Source organism: Chelonoidis abingdonii, chromosome 10 (genome assembly GCF_003597395.2).
Source record: "Chelonoidis abingdonii isolate Lonesome George chromosome 10, CheloAbing_2.0, whole genome shotgun sequence".
Classification (NCBI taxonomy): Eukaryota; Metazoa; Chordata; order Testudines; family Testudinidae; genus Chelonoidis; species Chelonoidis abingdonii.
The window spans coordinates 79,435,250-79,451,341 of NC_133778.1; the positions used below are offsets into that span (position 1 = coordinate 79,435,250).

The window sequence follows — 16,092 nt, forward strand, 5'->3', positions numbered from 1 at the left end:
CCGGTGCCTCTCACTCCCGACCCGCAGCCCCTGGGCTCCCCTCAGCTCTACCGGTGCCCCTCACTCCCGACCCGCAGGCCCCTGGGCTCCCTCCCAGCTCAGCCGGGGCCGCTCACTCCTGACCCGCAGCCCCTGCCAGCCCAGCCCTGCCCCCCCAGCTCTGCTGGTGCCCCTCACTCCCGACCCGCAGCCCCTGCCAGCCCAGCCCTGCCCCACCCAGCTCTGCCGGTGCCCCTCACTCCGGACCCGCAGCCCCTGCTGTCCCAGCTCTGGGGTCCCCACACAGCCCTGCCGGTGCCCCTCACTCCCGATCTGCAGCCCCTGTGCACTAATTGTCCAGCTGGCTCTCTCTCAGCAGCCCGATCTTCGTTCATAATTACGTGTCGTTTTTGATCTTTTGTCCGTGCCCAGAGCCAGCGCGGGAGCGTGGGGCAGATGTCTTCACAGCAGCACTGGCTGCAGTCTGCAGTCTCCCTGTGGGGCGGAACGGGTGCCAGGAGGCCAAAAAGCAGGTCAGGAGCTCGGACGGCTCACGGTTCCTTCCCGACCCTATGAGGCTGGAGGTGACTCTTCCCAACGGGGTCGCTGCCACGACCCTGGCCTGATCCAGAGCACTTTACAGATGTTGCCCAGGGGATGCTGGCGTGCAGCCACTTCTGGGGTGGAAAGTGGCAGGTGTATAACAGCGCCCAGCAGTGCCACGCAGCAGCTCAGCACAGGGAGTAAAGGAGGCTCCCGTAGCCAGTGGAATACATGGGGGAATTTGGGGAGGGAGAATGCGATTAGCCCTGCGGGGGTCTGTGCAGGACGCTGAGTAAACACCCCGACTGGGGCGCAGAGACAATGTGAGAGGGTCTTTAACAGTCCTGGGCGGGCTGGGCCACGGAGTTACACTTTCTTCAAAAGAGAAGGCAGCATTCCCCCAGGGCTGTGCTGGGCATTGGGCCGGCGCTGAGTGCCGGGGAGAGCGCCCCCTACTGACCCCACCCTGCTCCCTGCAGCACAGCGCCCCCTAGTGCCATGCTGGGACTAGCACTGACTGCCAGGGGAGAGCACCCCCTAGTGTCATGCTGGGGCCAGGACTGACTGCCAGGGGAGAGTGCCCCCTACTGACCCACCCACCCTGCAGCACACGCCCCCTAGTGCCATGCTGGGACCAGCACCGACTGCCAGGGGAGAGCGCCCCCTACTGACCCACCCCACTCCCTGCAGCACACGCCCCCTAGTGCCATGCTGGGACCAGCACCGACTGCCAGGGGAGAGCGCCCCCTACTGACCCACCCCACTCCCTGCAGCACACGCCCCCTAGTGCCATGCTGGGACCAGCACCGACTGCCAGGGGAGAGCGCCCCCTACTGATCCCACCCCACTCCCTGCAGCACACGCCCCCTAGTGCCATGCTGGGACCAGCACCGACTGCCAGGGGAGAGCGCCCCCTACTGACCCACCCCACTCCCTGCAGCACACGCCCCCTAGTGCCATGCTGGGACCAGCACCGACTGCCAGGGGAGAGCGCCCCCTACTGACCCACCCCACTCCCTGCAGCACACGCCCCCTAGTGCCATGCTGGGACCAGCACCGACTGCCAGGGGAGAGCGCCCCCTACTGACCCACCCCACTCCCTGCAGCACACGCCCCCTAGTGCCATGCTGGGACCAGCACCGACTGCCAGGGGAGAGCGCCCCCTACTGATCCCACCCCACTCCCTGCAGCACACGCCCCCTAGTGCCATGCTGGGACCAGCACCGACTGCCAGGGGAGAGCGCCCCCTACTGACCCACCCCACTCCCTGCAGCACACGCCCCCTAGTGCCATGCTGGGACCAGCACCGACTGCCAGGGGAGAGCGCCCCCTACTGACCCACCCCACTCCCTGCAGCACACGCCCCCTAGTGCCATGCTGGGACCAGCACCGACTGCCAGGGGAGAGCGCCCCCTACTGACCCACCCCACTCCCTGCAGCACACGCCCCCTAGTGCCATGCTGGGACCAGCACCGACTGCCAGGGGAGAGCGCCCCCTACTGATCCCACCCCACTCCCTGCAGCACACGCCCCCTAGTGCCATGCTGGGACCAGCACCGACTGCCAGGGGAGAGCGCCCCCTACTGACCCACCCCACTCCCTGCAGCACACGCCCCCTAGTGCCATGCTGGGACCAGCACCGACTGCCAGGGGAGAGCGCCCCCTACTGACCCACCCCACTCCCTGCAGCACACGCCCCCTAGTGCCATGCTGGGACCAGCACCGACTGCCAGGGGAGAGCGCCCCCTACTGACCCACCCCACTCCCTGCAGCACACGCCCCCTAGTGCCATGCTGGGACCAGCACCGACTGCCAGGGGAGAGCGCCCCCTACTGATCCCACCCCACTCCCTGCAGCACACGCCCCCTAGTGCCATGCTGGGACCAGCACCGACTGCCAGGGGAGAGCGCCCCCTACTGACCCACCCCACTCCCTGCAGCACACGCCCCCTAGTGCCATGCTGGGACCAGCACCGACTGCCAGGGGAGAGCGCCCCCTACTGATCCCACCCCACTCCCTGCAGCACACGCCCCCTAGTGCCATGCTGGGACCAGCACCGACTGCCAGGGGAGAGCACCCCCTGCTGAGTACCTGCAGCGCAGCGCCCCCTAGCGCCAGGCTCTGGCTCAGAGGCAGGGGCACCCCGTGCTGAAGCAGCCCCCAGCTCCCTGCGGCAGGTGCCCCCTACCACTTCGGTCGCTAGCGGGTCTCTGGAGCTGTGACCCTCCTGGCTGCTTTCCGGCAGGTGGCCCAGCAGGTGGCAGAGAAACTGGCGGAGGAAAACAGCCAGCTGTTAGCGAGGCTGCTGGCGGGACTCGAGCGCCCGGCCTGCTCCCTGAACGTGCTGAAGGTAACGGGTCCCGCACTGACCCCGCTGTGCCTCCATTGCCCCTCGATGGGGCCAATGGGACGGGGAGGTGGGTGGTGTGGCCCCCAGCCGTGCTCCCACAGCGCGGCACCCACGGGCACCAGTCATGCCAGATGGTAACAGGCCCGCTGCTGTCATGGGGGCACACCTCGGCCATCCTGCCTTCTGCCCACTGGGTCCCTTGGGGCCCGCCTGCGATGTGGGGTCACCACGAAACCGAGCCCACAGCGGCCTGCAGTGCGGGCATGGGTCTCTAGTCACCTCCCGGGGGCAGGACGCTTCCTCCCCCCTTCTCCTTTCCTAGCTGGGCTCCCGGCTCTGTGTCCCCCCTGCGCTGACCTCTGCTCTCCCTCTGGCCCCCAGGTCCTGTACTCCTGCGGCCATGCCAGTAGAAGCCTGTGCCGGCTCCTGGCAAAGGGGCAGCAGGTGCCGAGCTCCCTGGTCCGGCTGCTGAAGGGCGAGGTACGTCCCTCTCGCCCCATGGAGACCCCAGGGGGGCGGGTCGCGGTACAGCTGGGCTCCTCGCTCTGCCTGACTCCTGCTGAGCACGGACATGTGCCCTCGGCTGGAGGTGGGGGAGAGAGGGACCTGGGGCGACGTGGGGCCCTAGTGGTGCAGAATGAGCAGAGAGGACTGTACCAAGAATCGCGGGGGCGGGTAAGGTGGGGGGAGAGGAAAGGGGCCTGGGAGAGGGAAGAGTTGGGTCCGGTTTTGTGAGAGGAGGGAGGGCGGGGGTCACTGGGAAAGGAACCATTGTCCCAGGTTGGCCTCTGGTCTGAGCAGGCCAGTGATTCAGTGGTGCCCTCCCTGGCTTCCTTTGCCCTCCTGCCCAGCGCCCGCCCAGGTCTCTGCCCCCCACCCTGAGCTCTCTCCCTCTGCAGGTCCCGATGGGGGAGCGGCTGCGGCTGGAAGCCTGCGAGGCGTCGCTGCACCTGCTGGCCCTGCTCACCCTCCAGCTGCAGGCTCTCCCTCCCCGGTAAGCGTGTCTGCCCCCACCCCGCGCCCGGCCTGGGCAGGGACACTGGCCAGTCAGCGCCTGCAGGGGGGTGAGCTGGGAGGCCGTCGGTCTGGTCTACTCCACATGCCTCCTCCCCAGTGGCTGGTGGCCGCGGCAAGATCTGCTCCTAGATGGGATCCCCGCCGGGGCAGGGCTGTGGTTAGCGCTGGACCTCGGAGTCAGCGCTGACCCCAGCTGGGCGATATGGGGCCCTGGGCTGCGGGGAACAGGATGTGGGGCTCAGTACAGACCCCAGTGCGGCACTAAGGGGCGCTGGGCTGCTGCAGTACCATTTGAAGCCCTTAGTCTCAGGGGTTTTCCCAAGAAGCAGGCTCTGGACCCTCCTGCTGAGGCTTCATTCCGCCCCCCCCGAAAGTCCTGGCGGTTTGTTGACTTACGGGCTCTTGTGTCACCGTGTTGCTATGGACCGGGACCCAGCTGCTGCATTGCTTCTCAGAGGTGGCTGCCTTTCCGTGCTGGGGGAAGTGGTTCCTGTCTGTGAGCAGTTTGCCCAGCTCTGTCGGGCCTGCTGGGGTGAGTCAGTCCCCGGCAGGGAGCGATTTCCCAGCTTCTCCTGATGCCTGGCTCTGGGTCGCTGTGTTTCAGGGTGGACCAGGTGGTGACTGCTGCCGCCGAGCTCTTCACCCAGTCGGCTGTCATCTCCCTCGTGGTGAGTCCGTCCGCCTGGCACAGCCCCTCCCAACTGGCTCCTGTCCCGGGAGGGCTTGAAACGGCCTAACCTCCATCTGTATATGGGCAGAGCCCCACATCTCTGCCTAACCCTTCCCAGTCGGGGAGCTAGCTGCTGTCGGACTGTTCCTACACTCGGGTGGAGACGTTCACAGTCAAATCCCCACGGGCGGAGGGTAGGGGATCAGTCTGACTGTTCCTACACTCAGAGGGAGACACTCACAGTCAGATCCCTATGGGCAGGGGACAAGGGGTCAGTCTGACTGTTCCTAGATCCGGGGGAGACGCTCACAGTCAGATCCCCATGGGCAGGGGGTAGGGGAGAAGTCTGACTGTTCCTACACTCTGGGGGAGACGCTCACAGTCAAATCCCCATGGGTGGGGGGTAGAGGGGAAGTCTGTTCCTACGCCCCGGGCGAGATGCTCACAGTCAGATCCCGGTGGACGGGGACTAGGGGGTCAGTCTGACTGTTCCTACATCCAGGGCGAGATGCTCACAGTCAGATCCCCATGGGCAAGGGATGGGGGTCAGTCTGACTGTTCCTACACCCAGGGCGAGATGCTCACAATCAGATCCCCATGGGCAGGGGATGGGGGTCAGTCTGACTGTTCCTACACCTGGGGCGAGATGCTCATAGCCAGATCCCCGTGGGCGAGGGAAGGCGTGCCGGAGGAAAGGTGTGGCCAGCTGTGTGTATCCCCGGACTGTACGGTGCTGAGCTCTCCCCTCCCCTGCAGAGCGCCGCGGGATTCCTGTTGGCTCAGCTTGGCCAGCACGGGGCGGCCATCGAGGTGGGGCAGGAGGAGGCCATGTCGGCCATGACGAATGCACTCACTGCGCCTGCCGAGGTAAGGGGCGACCAGCCAGGGAGCTGTCCCATGGGAGGGCACGGCCAGGAACCCCCAGTGCACCCCAGCGAGGGGACGGACAGGCTGGGACTCCCTGACCGGGCCACCTGCGGCTCAGCACAAATCCAGCCCAGCCCATCTGATGCCGTGGGAGCGATAGGAACTGCCCAGTTATAGAGCCCCGTGCCCAGTGCTGACCTGGGCCCCTCCTGCCCCACTTCTCTTCCAGCTGCACCTGCCCCCACCCATGGGCGCCGGCCTCTACGATGGATTCCTGCTTCTCCTGCTGCAGCTCCTCGCCCAGGTACCTCGTTGCCTGCACGGATCTGGCGCCGGGACTGCCTTGGTGGGAGGGCGGCTGCTGGGGGTCGGGGGGGTGGTCCAGGTTCAAACCAGGTGTCCCAGATCCACACGCTCGGGGTTATGCCCCCAGCTGCGGATCAGTCTCTTGGCACAGCCCCTTCTGTGTGCCAGACCCCCATGGGGTCTCACTCCTCCTCCAGTCAGTCCCGCGGCTTCCCCAGACCGGACCCTTCAGCTCCAGCCCGCCTGCTTCACCCTGTGAGCGCTGCTGAGTGGGGACAGAGCCCTGCCCACTCCGCAGGGATCAGTGCACCTCGCTGAGCGTTCGCAGTGACTTGCCCAGCGCTGTCTCAACAGGCCACAGAGAGAAGTGAAGGATAATCCCTAGCCCGCTCTGGTCAGCCCAGAGCCCATCTAACTGCAGCAAACTCCATAGGTCCCAGGCGAGAGCCCCGACTCCTTCCTGCCACTAGCCCTGACTGCCTTCCCCCGCCCCCCCGCCTCATCCCTTTCCAGTCCTTTGTTCTCCAGCTGGGGGCATGGCTCTGCTCCCCTGCTGAGAGGTGGGGAAATCCGTCTCCCTCTGGGGCGTTGGTTGCTGGCTGTCAATGGCCTGGGGATGGCTTCACGGATTCTGGATTGATGAGGGGTCAGTCAGTCCTTACACGCCATTCATACCTTAGCCTGCCATGCCACCAAACAGTCCTTCCCACCCCCCTATGGGGTAACAATGCAAATAGAGGGGAAACTGAGGCACACACGGGCTTCCTGAAAATGTAACAGGAATGTCTGGATGCCCATGACTGAGCAGGAATGGCTGAGCTGGTGGGAAGTGTGAGGAGAACACATGGGAGTGGCCAGCTGACAGGAGGTGTCCTAGCTGAGGGGGGAGCGGAGAACATTGGGTATTAGCTGTCACCAGTTTAAATCCAGCCCGGCTGCTCTGCTCACATGGGGCGGGCACCTTGTCTCCTGCTGTGGCTGTTAGGAGCCAGGCTCTTCCTTGCAAAAGGGGCTGTGAAAGCAGCTGGAAATGAGGGGCCAGCCCCACCGTGCCTCCTCCACAGAGCTGCCTGCCGCAGAGGAGCTGGAGAGGGAGCAAGAGCTTCCTGCAGGGACTGGAGACACCCCTGGGTGCGGAGCTGCCAGCCCCCAGTGGGAGAGGAACGGCCCTGGGAGTGGTGCAGTGCCGGGGGAGAGAAGTGAGAGCAGGAGACAGAATGCCCAGCACACTGACAGCTCCATTCCCAAAGTGAGCCGTGATCTGGGGGTCTCCCTGAGGGGGCACTTGGTGCTTTTCACCTCAAGCCCCTTTAAGTTGGCACAAGCTGGGCCCCCGACTCCCTGGCCCCAGGACTTGCCCGGGGATCAGCTGCTGAAGAGGAGAGCCGGCTGTTCCGTGATTGCAGGTGGGAGGGGAGGCGGGGGCTGGCCCGTCGGGGGGCGTGCGTGCCCATGACACCAGCTCTATAGTGATGTGGCCTTGGAAGAGTCTGAGCCCCTGGCTGGGGTCCAGTCTGGTGAGGTGCTGACACCCCACCCTGGCTCCCCTGGGACCAGCCCTTACTTCAGTGGGCGTGCGAGCTGCCTACAGGGCTCTGGCTTGGGCCCTTGGGTGGTGGCAAGGGTCGAGGGTGCTCCACCTGACGCGGCGTGGCACAGCCCACCAACTGGCGTTCTCCCTCCGCCAGGGCGATGCGGTGACCGTGCGGGGCTTTGCCGGCTCGGAGCTGTGGAACGTCGCCTGGCACCGTTTCGCCATGATGCTTCGCTTGGCCGCCGCCGAGCCAGTGATGGAGGGTGAGACGCCGCAGCCAGGCCAGCCCGCTCTGGAGCCAGACTGGACTCTCGTCTCCCCTCAAGGTAAGGAGGGAGGAATGTCACCTTCACCGGTGCCCTAAGACTACATGTCCCAGAATGCCCTCTGGCTGGCAAATATCTCCCACATCTGGGAGCTGGTAAGGTACTTTGTGCAGGATCCCGCAAGGGTGGAAGCTGCTGCCTTCACGCAGAGCAGCTCTTCACATGAGCTTCTGGAGATGTGGGAAGCAAAGATTCCTCACTTAATAATCCCCATGGAGACAATTGAGATGAATGGATTCCCTCAGCCTGGAGCTCCGGGCTGCCCGACCCTATTAGCATGGTGTCACGGAGTCCCTGGGCAATGCTCTGGACCTGCTCCCCACAAAGCCAGGCAGGACTCTGGGGAGCCTCCTCTCCCTTGGAGCAGACTGTCTGCAGGGCAAGCAGCTCACACGTCTTCACCTCCTGGGTCTGACCTTGGAGCATTCAGCATCCTCTGCCCCTCCGTGCGCTTCCCACAGCGAGTCCTCCCCAGCGGGGTCCTGGGGAAGCCACAAGGTCCTGCACCCCCACTTCGCAGTCAGACGTGACTCTCAGCCAGCCAGTAACACAGAGGTTTATTTGATGACAGGAACACGGTCTAAAACAGAGCTTGTAGGTACAGCGAACTGGACCCCTCAGCCAGGTCCATTCTGGGGCCCAGTGAGGCAGACCCCCACGTCTGCCCTCACTTCCTGTCCCCAGCCAGCCCCAAACAGCAAAACCCCCTCCAGCCCCTCCTCTGCTGAGTTCCTTTCCGGGGCCAGGAGGTCACCTAATCTCTCTATTCACCTTTAGCATCCCCTTGAGGGGGGAAGAGCCTGGCCATTAGTTGTCAGGGAGACAGCGTGTCAGTGATTTATGCTCACTGGCCTTTATCCCACCACCTAGAGACTGAAGAAATGCGCAGGGGAAACTGAGGCACCCACACCATATTCAGAGGAAACATTAAGAACAGTCCCACTTGGTCACACATGGCTCCTGCGCAGGTTCCTTTGAAGACTCATATGTGTGCCCAGATACAGCCTGGCTGGTGAATTTTTGAAGGGTGAAGAACGTGAGGAAGGAAGGCCCAATGGTTAGCCTGGCACTCAGGAGACCTGAGTTCCATTCCCGGCTCCACCACAGACAAAGACTGTCACTTAGTCTCTCTGGGCCTCAGTTTCCCAGCTGCCCAATGGGGATGACGGCCCTGCCTCCCAGGGGGCTGTGAGGTGCTCAGATACCCCAGTGATGTGGGGGTGGCGATAGGTGCCTTAGCTAGAACTTCAGTTGAAGGTTTGTGTCTCGATGTGGAGCCGTTCATGTGCCACCCGATCTGCCCAAGCATCTTCTGCCTCTCTCCTGGGTTCAGCCGTTCCCTCAGGCAGAGGAAGTCTGGTCTCTTGGTTTAGTAGTAGCTAGATTATACCCAGCACCCCCTCACCAGGTCTCTAAAGCCCCCTCGGCATCCTGGTACGCTAACATGGGCCTTATGAGGCCAAGGCTGGTGCTTGGCGACCAAGGTGATGGGTGCCTTAGACTTCCAGATTGATTTGAAGATGGCAGCCCGTCTTCCTGGGGCAGTGACCTCAGCCGCAGAGCCAGTGAGCCGCAGGGGCCAGTGACTGAGCCGGCCTACGCCGGGTCCTCAGTTCCTGCCAAGGGGGAGCTGGCGTCCCTGCCTGTGCTGGGAGGCAGCAGCTGCCAGGCTGGGAGCTGGCAGGAGAGAAACAGGGAAGCTGCTCTGGAGAGGAGGGTACAGCTGAGCCTGGGGGGCACAGACCCCCGGTGGGTTGCTTGCTGTACAGTAGGCCTCTCTCCAGGAGATCACATTCAGGGTCACTTGGACACTGGGACGTAGCCTGCCTCAGACCCGTTCCCAGGCAGCTCTTCTGGATCCTCCCGGCTCAACGGACGCTTCACTGGCTCTGCCTGGTCTCGGGCAGGAGGAGTGGAGACCTGATTGCAGGAGCGCTCACCACTCTGCCTCATGCCTGTGAGGCAAGATGGAGCGGACTGGCTGCCCCAGAACCCGCCCAGCACCGGGATGTGGGGGTGAGGGGGGACAGGACTCATTGCTCACCCCTCGTTTCATCTGTCTGCCAACTTCCCCATCCTCTGTAGGCACCGCGCTCTTCCTCAGTCTGGCCCTCTTCGTCTTCACCCGAGAGCCTCACCGGTGCCTTCCTCAGCTCGCCCACCCCGACAGCGTCATCATGGCAACCTTGCCCAAGCTGCTGTCCCTCGACTTCCTGAGTCACCTGGCGCAGACGTGAGTTCCAGCCAGTCAGGAGCTTGGCTGGGCGGGACTTGGGTGGCCGGCGGTGCCACGGGGAGCTGGACTCTAGAGAACACGCTAACTCGGAGAGGTGCAGAGATGCGTCTTAGAAAACCTGCCTCAAAGAGCCCAATCTCTGGAGCTTATCAAAGAGACGGTTACAGGGCGACTTGATCAGTCTCTAAGTAGCTACATGGGGAACAAATATGTGAGAACAGGCGCGTCAGTCTAGCAGAGAAAGGGTTAATGCAGTCCAGTGGCTGGAGCTGAAAGCTACACTGGAAAGCGAGTACATTTTTAACAAGGAGGGTCATGAACCATCAGAACAGCTTCCCGGGGTGGTGGTAGAATTGCCGTCACTGGTGGGTTTTCCACCCAGACTGGATGTTTCTCGAAACGCTCTGCTCTAGGAGCGATTGTGGGGCAGGTCTCTGGCCTGGGTTTCACAGTGGTCCCTGTTAGCCTTGGAATCTAGACCTCCAAGGGTAGGTGAGACACAACGTGCCCTGTTGGCTTGTGCATGCCTGCTGCAGACGGCCCCGCTCAGATAGCCAGCACAGTATGGACCCATAGGCCATTGGTGCCCTGAGGAACAGCACGACCACTCGGACCTCCCCGCTGGGCCTAGCATTGTGGGGCTCATCTATCTGATCCTCTCTGACCCCTTGACCCCAGGCAGGTGGGGGAGGACGGTGACCCCGAGCTGGTCTCAGCTGTGGTGCTCCAGGCCTGCCAGCTGCTCTGCTTCCCCTTCTCCTTGGATGTGGACACCGAGACCTCCAGGTGGGTCATGAAGGCCCTGAGAGACGCCGAGATCCCTGCCCATCTCCTCCAGGTACCCAGGAATGCTCCCTCCCTCTCATTGCTTGGGCTCTGGAGCTGTGATGAACAGACCCCAGGCTCCCTGGACTTTCTCTCTGCCCACGCCACCTCTCTTGCTCCCCACATGCCAAGCAGAACCGTGGAGACCTCCTCTCCCATTTCTGCCTCTTGTCTATGGTATCTGTCTCCATTAGACCCTCCATTCGCACTGCCCTGGCCCATTCGAGTCCTCTCAGCAGCTGCCATCTCTCCTCATCCTAGGTCTGCTGCCACCATCTGCCCTTCTCAGAGACCGCGCTTCCCATTAGCCTCCTGTGCCACCTCGTGCTGTCCGATGAGCAGGTCATCGACCAGTTGGTGGGGGTGGCTGCTGCCTCGGAGCGCACCACCGCCTTCCTGTCGGCCATCTTGCTTTCGGACAGCCCTCTCCTCACGATGGACCTGCTGTCCCTCCTGACCCACGTGGCCCGGGCCTGTCCCGCTCACCTGCCTTTCCTCCAGAAGATCCTGGGCGGCTCGGACTCGGCCTACCAGCTGCTGAGCCACCTGCTGTGCCACCAGGAGCACCCGATACGCGCCAAGGCCTGCAGCCTGGTGGGCAACCTGCTGCGGCATGGCCAGGACTTCCCCCGGGCGCTGCGGAGCCAGGCAGGCCTGCTGGAGCGTCTGCTGGAGCGCCTGTCGGACCAGGACGAGAGCGTGCGGAGGTCGGCCAGCTTTGCGGTGGGGAACGCTGCTTTCCAGGACGGCTCCCTCCCGCATGCCCTGGGGAAAGCTGTGCCCGGCGTGGTGAGGCTTTTGAGCGACCCCCAGGCCAAAACCCGGTGTAATGCTGCCTCCGCTCTGGGGAACTTGGGCAGGCAGACAGCGGAACTGGGGGACGTGCTGATCCAGAACAGAGCCCCCCATCTCCTGCTGGATGTGGCCTGCCACGACTTCCAGCCAGCTGTGCAGGAGGCAGCACTGATCGCACTGCGGTCCATCAGCCAGCAGCCAAAGATACATCAGGTCAGGAATGCCTTGTCAGATTTCTGGGTGAGGGACCTGAATTTCAGTAGGGGTCCATCCCCCTCCCCAGCCAGGCCTGTCCCCTGTGGTTCCCTCCCCACCTCTGCCTCTCTCTGGGCCCAGCCACTCGCAGGGCTTGGGGGGCACCAGCCCATTGTTAAGGGGTGGCAGTGGGGGCTTCTGCACCATGCCCGCGCCCCACATGCTGGTCGCTCACCAGAGTCACTGTAGCTTCAGGAGACTGCAGTGATGGGGCACGGGGTCCAGGGCACCTCACCGCCACCATCTGGGAATTCCCGGCTCTCTCCCCATGAGGAGTCCTGTCTCGTGCCCCTGGGGCAGGGAAAGTGTGTGGCAGTCTTATGCCCCGGGGGGCGCAACCTAAATGATGCTCCTGCACCAGGCGCCATCCAGCATCCCTCTGCATCCAGAGCCCTCAGGCCCATCCCTCCATCTTCTCATCCTGATTCTGTGAAGAGCTCTGAGCTACACGTGTCGCCTAGGAAGTTAGACTTTAGGCCTCGAGACGTGTGCAGACTAACGGGCAAAGAGGGTAGATAGGGCAGGGCCCCCTGGCAGGAAATGTGGCTAAGGCAACGCTCAGTGCAGCTCTGTGATGAGTGTCATCTCCTTTGGGTTCCAGGTGCTCGTGTCTCTCAAGGCCAGCGAGAAGCTGCTGGCACTTTCCGTCAGCGAAGCTCAGACCCGTTCCTACGGGAGCCCCCGACCGTCTTCAGCTCATCACTGCAAGAAGCTCATCCACCTTCTGCGCCCAACACACAGTGCCTGAGAACAGCAGGTCTCTGCTCTGGGAGAGACCATTCCACCCACCTCTTGAGGACGACACTTAGTGCCTGAATTCAGGGGACACTCCCATACTCTGTCCAGAAACAGAGGCCACCACTGCCATCTCCTGAGACCACGCAGTGCCTGAGCTTGGAGTCGGGGGAGACCACCCTGACAACAGTTGGTCAAGAAACATATCTGATAAAGACAGAGATGGGTGAAATACGGTGTGTGTGAGAAAGAACCTGGAACAAGTCCTCCTCTTGATCCAGACCTCCGCTCTCTGATGAGAGCCTCCTTGCCAGTCCTGAGAAAGATCATGCCAGCAACTCCCTTTCCTGTCCTTTCATAGAGATCTCTCCAACCCAAATGTGGTGCCCCCCAAACTTCCTCAGGGACAGACGTTGGTTAATGCCTCATCTTGTACTATCCCCACCCCCACCACACTTCATTCCAACCCTGTTTCCAGGCTGAATCCAACCAACCAGGTCTAGCTTCTACTTAGAGGTTCTTCTGACTCCAAGCGCCTTCCGGGGAAGGAGCCTCCAAACCTAAAGAACCCAGCTTTCAAAAAGGGGTCTCATGCTTACTGAGCTGTGCCTTATGGTCACCTAGGTTGAGCCATGCAGGGGATCCAGCCCCAAGATCCAGTGTGCCTTTGGCCTCTCCCCATCTCAATCTCTCTCCCACCAGAGAAGTGCCCCATTTCTCCCCATCCTCCTTGAAATGAGCTCCAGCAAGATCAGATTTAATTGAACAGATCCTGCATGGACTAAACCCAACACCAAGCCTTGATGGTTCAGGCACTCTTTCCAGGACACAGTCCACATACTTACCTTCATCCTGCACTTCCAGAGTTTAACTGCAGGGTCCAGGTGATACAAGCCAGACTCAGCATCAGATTCCCAGCAGAGTTGGAGCTCATGGTGTGTTCAGGATTCTGTTCACAGCTGCTGACGGCTTCTCTTCTGTGGTGTGGTTGGGGATTGTTTCCCTGGCTCAGCTTCATGAAGACGGGTTCACTTCTCCTGTTATTCCTGGAGTGTGTGGTGGGGATTCTACTCTGTGACTCTGACTGAAGTCTGAAGGTTTCTCCTAATCTAGTGCTCCATCATGCTGGGACCCACCGCCTTTGTGGATGAGAACTGAACAGTCAAGTGCCATCAGCCGAACCTGCTAGCGTTCCTTAATCAGCCAGAGGGGTCACGTTTGGGCAATGCCAGGCACTTCCTCCCTGAGGTTCCATGTACCACCTCAATGCTTGTGTGTCCGAACAGACTCAATCCAATGGGTTCATAGTGGTATTTGGGTGTCCATAGAAGCCCTTGGCTGGACTTATCCAGCCTGCATTTTCTAGCCATTTGTAGTGACTCTTTTATAACAGAGACTTTGTGTGACATTGGTTTGGAGCCACTTTTCTAGATCTATTGCATTGACGTTTGTAATTTATTATAATAAATGACTCTTCCCTTCCTGGGCAAGTTTCCCGCTGAGCGTGTGGATCCCTTAAAGAAATGAACAGAGCTGGTATTTGGCGAGTGTGTAATGGGCCCCAGGGATCCCAAAGAGCTTTACACTGAAAAGCGTTCCAGAGCAGCGAAAATCTAGATCACTGATACTCTAACCTGTGGCTCCTTGGAGCCCTGCAAGAGTCTACATAAGAAACCCAAGAATGGGCAGACTGGGTCAGATCAATGGTCCATCAGCTCATCTTCCAACAGTGGCCAATGCCAGGTGCTTCAGAGAAAATGATCAAAACAGGCAGTCATAGAGTGATCCATGTCATCTCCCAGCTTCTGGCAGTCTGGTGTTTAGGGACACCCAGAGCAGGGGGTTTGTCCCTGCCCATTCTGGCTAATAGCCGTTGATGGACCCATCAACCATGAATTTATCTAGTCCTTTTTTTGAACCCCCTTATAATTTTGGCCTTCACAACATCTCCTGGCAACTAGTTCCATATCTTTTTTGAGATGGGCCGACCACATCTGCATGCAGTATTCAAGGTGTGCGCCTACCATGGATTTATATAGCAGCAATATGATATTTTTTGTCTTCTTATCCATCCCTTTCTAATGGTTTCTAACATTCTGTTCACTTTTTTGACTGCCGCTGCACATCGAGCAGATGTTTTCAGAGAACTATCCACAGTGATTGCAAGATCTCTTTCTTGAATGGTAACAGCTAATTTAGACCCCATCATTTTGTCTGTATAGTTGGGATTATGTTTTCCAATGTGCATGACTTTGCCCCTTATCAACACTGAATTTCATCTGCCGTTCTGTTGCCCAGTCACCCACTTCAGTGAGATCCCTTTGTAACTCTTTGCAGTCTCCTTTGGACTTACAAAATCACTCAAGATAGTTATCATCTCCAAATTTTGCCACCTCTCTGTTTACCTGCGGTCACCCTTGGTCACATGTTTGTTGACTTCCCTCAAAGAATTCTAGTAGAGTGGTGAGGCATGATTTCCCCTTAGTCCTCTCATGGAATCTGCTTGTTTGATCAGATCAAGTACTACATCTTCGTCTAGGGAAGAGCTGGGTAGTTGTCTTTAAGTTCTTTATCCTGGCTCACATGTGGCTTTGGTCATTCATGCCTATTCGGTGGACTGGGACCATGACATTCTCCCCATCTCTTTTAGAAAACTGTGGGATCATTATCTTTGACCTGGGCACATGCCAGGGCTGGGGTGGTAGAGAGCTCTATTTATTGTCTCATCTGAAGTGGGGCACCTCTGAAAGTGCATTGCCTCCTGTACTGCCCAGTGCTGCCAGCTGTCATCTCCGACCTGCAGTCTGGCGGCAAGATAAATCCATAAACTTCTACCCCAGAAGTGGCTTTACTATCTGCTTAGCGTGCCCGTCCCTGAGCACAGCTGGAGAGATTCCTCAGGACTTCTAGCCCCCACCACATACAGACAGACGGGCACTGGAAAGGGAGTGGGGATGCTCTGTGCTGCATCTTTGTCTTAGCGGGTATTGCCCAAGAACCAACTGCAGGGACAGGCTATAACCAGGGGTAGGCAACCTATGGCACCATGCCGAAGCTGGCGCACAAGTTGATTTTCAGTGGCACTCACGCTGCCTGGGTCCTGGCCCCCGCTCGGGGGGGGCTGGGCATTTTAATTTAATTTTAAATGAAGCTTCTTAAACATTTTACAAACCTTATTTACTTTACACACAACGCTAGTTTAGTTCTAGACGTATAGGAAGAGCCCTTCTAAAAACGTACACGTACCATTGGCCCGTGAAACCTTAACTCAGTGAGCAAATGGAGACCCGGCACAGCACTTCGGAAAGGCTGCCGACCCCTGTGACGGGGGGCGCCCGCGGCAGTGCGCTCTGGAGCCCGACCCGTCAGGCGGGCCGGCTGGGCAGCCTGAGCATGGGACTCCTGTGCGGGCCGGGGCTGTGCAATCCCGGAGCGGGACCCGAGCGGGCAGTGCTGGTGGCCGGCGAGCTGGAGCCACCGCCCACCGCCCACCGCCCCTGCTGTTCGCTAGCGCAGGGCAGGCCGGGCGGCGTCGGTCCCTGGGGCGCGGGGCATGCGGGGAGCCCTGCGCTTTGCCAGCGCGGGGACTGCTGGGGGTTGTAGTTCCCTGGGGCGCGGGGCATGCTGGGAGCCCTGCGCTTTGCTAGCGCGGGG

At 60.7% G+C, this 16,092-nt stretch overlaps 2 protein-coding genes across 2 annotated transcripts in view; one reads left to right on the forward strand and one right to left on the reverse strand.

Moving 5' to 3' along the window:
* The window catches only part of STK36 (serine/threonine kinase 36), a 26,658-nt gene extending 12,717 nt beyond the window's left edge, over positions 1 to 13,941 (forward strand). Inside the window, exons 15-26 of the mRNA XM_032779883.2 lie at positions 412 to 512; positions 2,768 to 2,872; positions 3,254 to 3,352; positions 3,772 to 3,866; positions 4,494 to 4,557; positions 5,316 to 5,426; positions 5,656 to 5,730; positions 7,421 to 7,592; positions 9,678 to 9,825; positions 10,507 to 10,666; positions 10,915 to 11,661; positions 12,305 to 13,941. Coding sequence (XP_032635774.1) covers positions 412 to 512; positions 2,768 to 2,872; positions 3,254 to 3,352; positions 3,772 to 3,866; positions 4,494 to 4,557; positions 5,316 to 5,426; positions 5,656 to 5,730; positions 7,421 to 7,592; positions 9,678 to 9,825; positions 10,507 to 10,666; positions 10,915 to 11,661; positions 12,305 to 12,451 — 2,024 coding nt within the window. The 3' untranslated portion in view covers positions 12,452 to 13,941. The remainder of the gene's footprint in view (positions 1 to 411; positions 513 to 2,767; positions 2,873 to 3,253; positions 3,353 to 3,771; positions 3,867 to 4,493; positions 4,558 to 5,315; positions 5,427 to 5,655; positions 5,731 to 7,420; positions 7,593 to 9,677; positions 9,826 to 10,506; positions 10,667 to 10,914; positions 11,662 to 12,304) is intronic.
* Positions 1 to 16,092, reverse strand: part of RNF25 (ring finger protein 25) — a 210,961-nt gene that overhangs the window by 21,877 nt on the left and 172,992 nt on the right. The gene's annotated exons all lie outside the window — the stretch shown is intronic.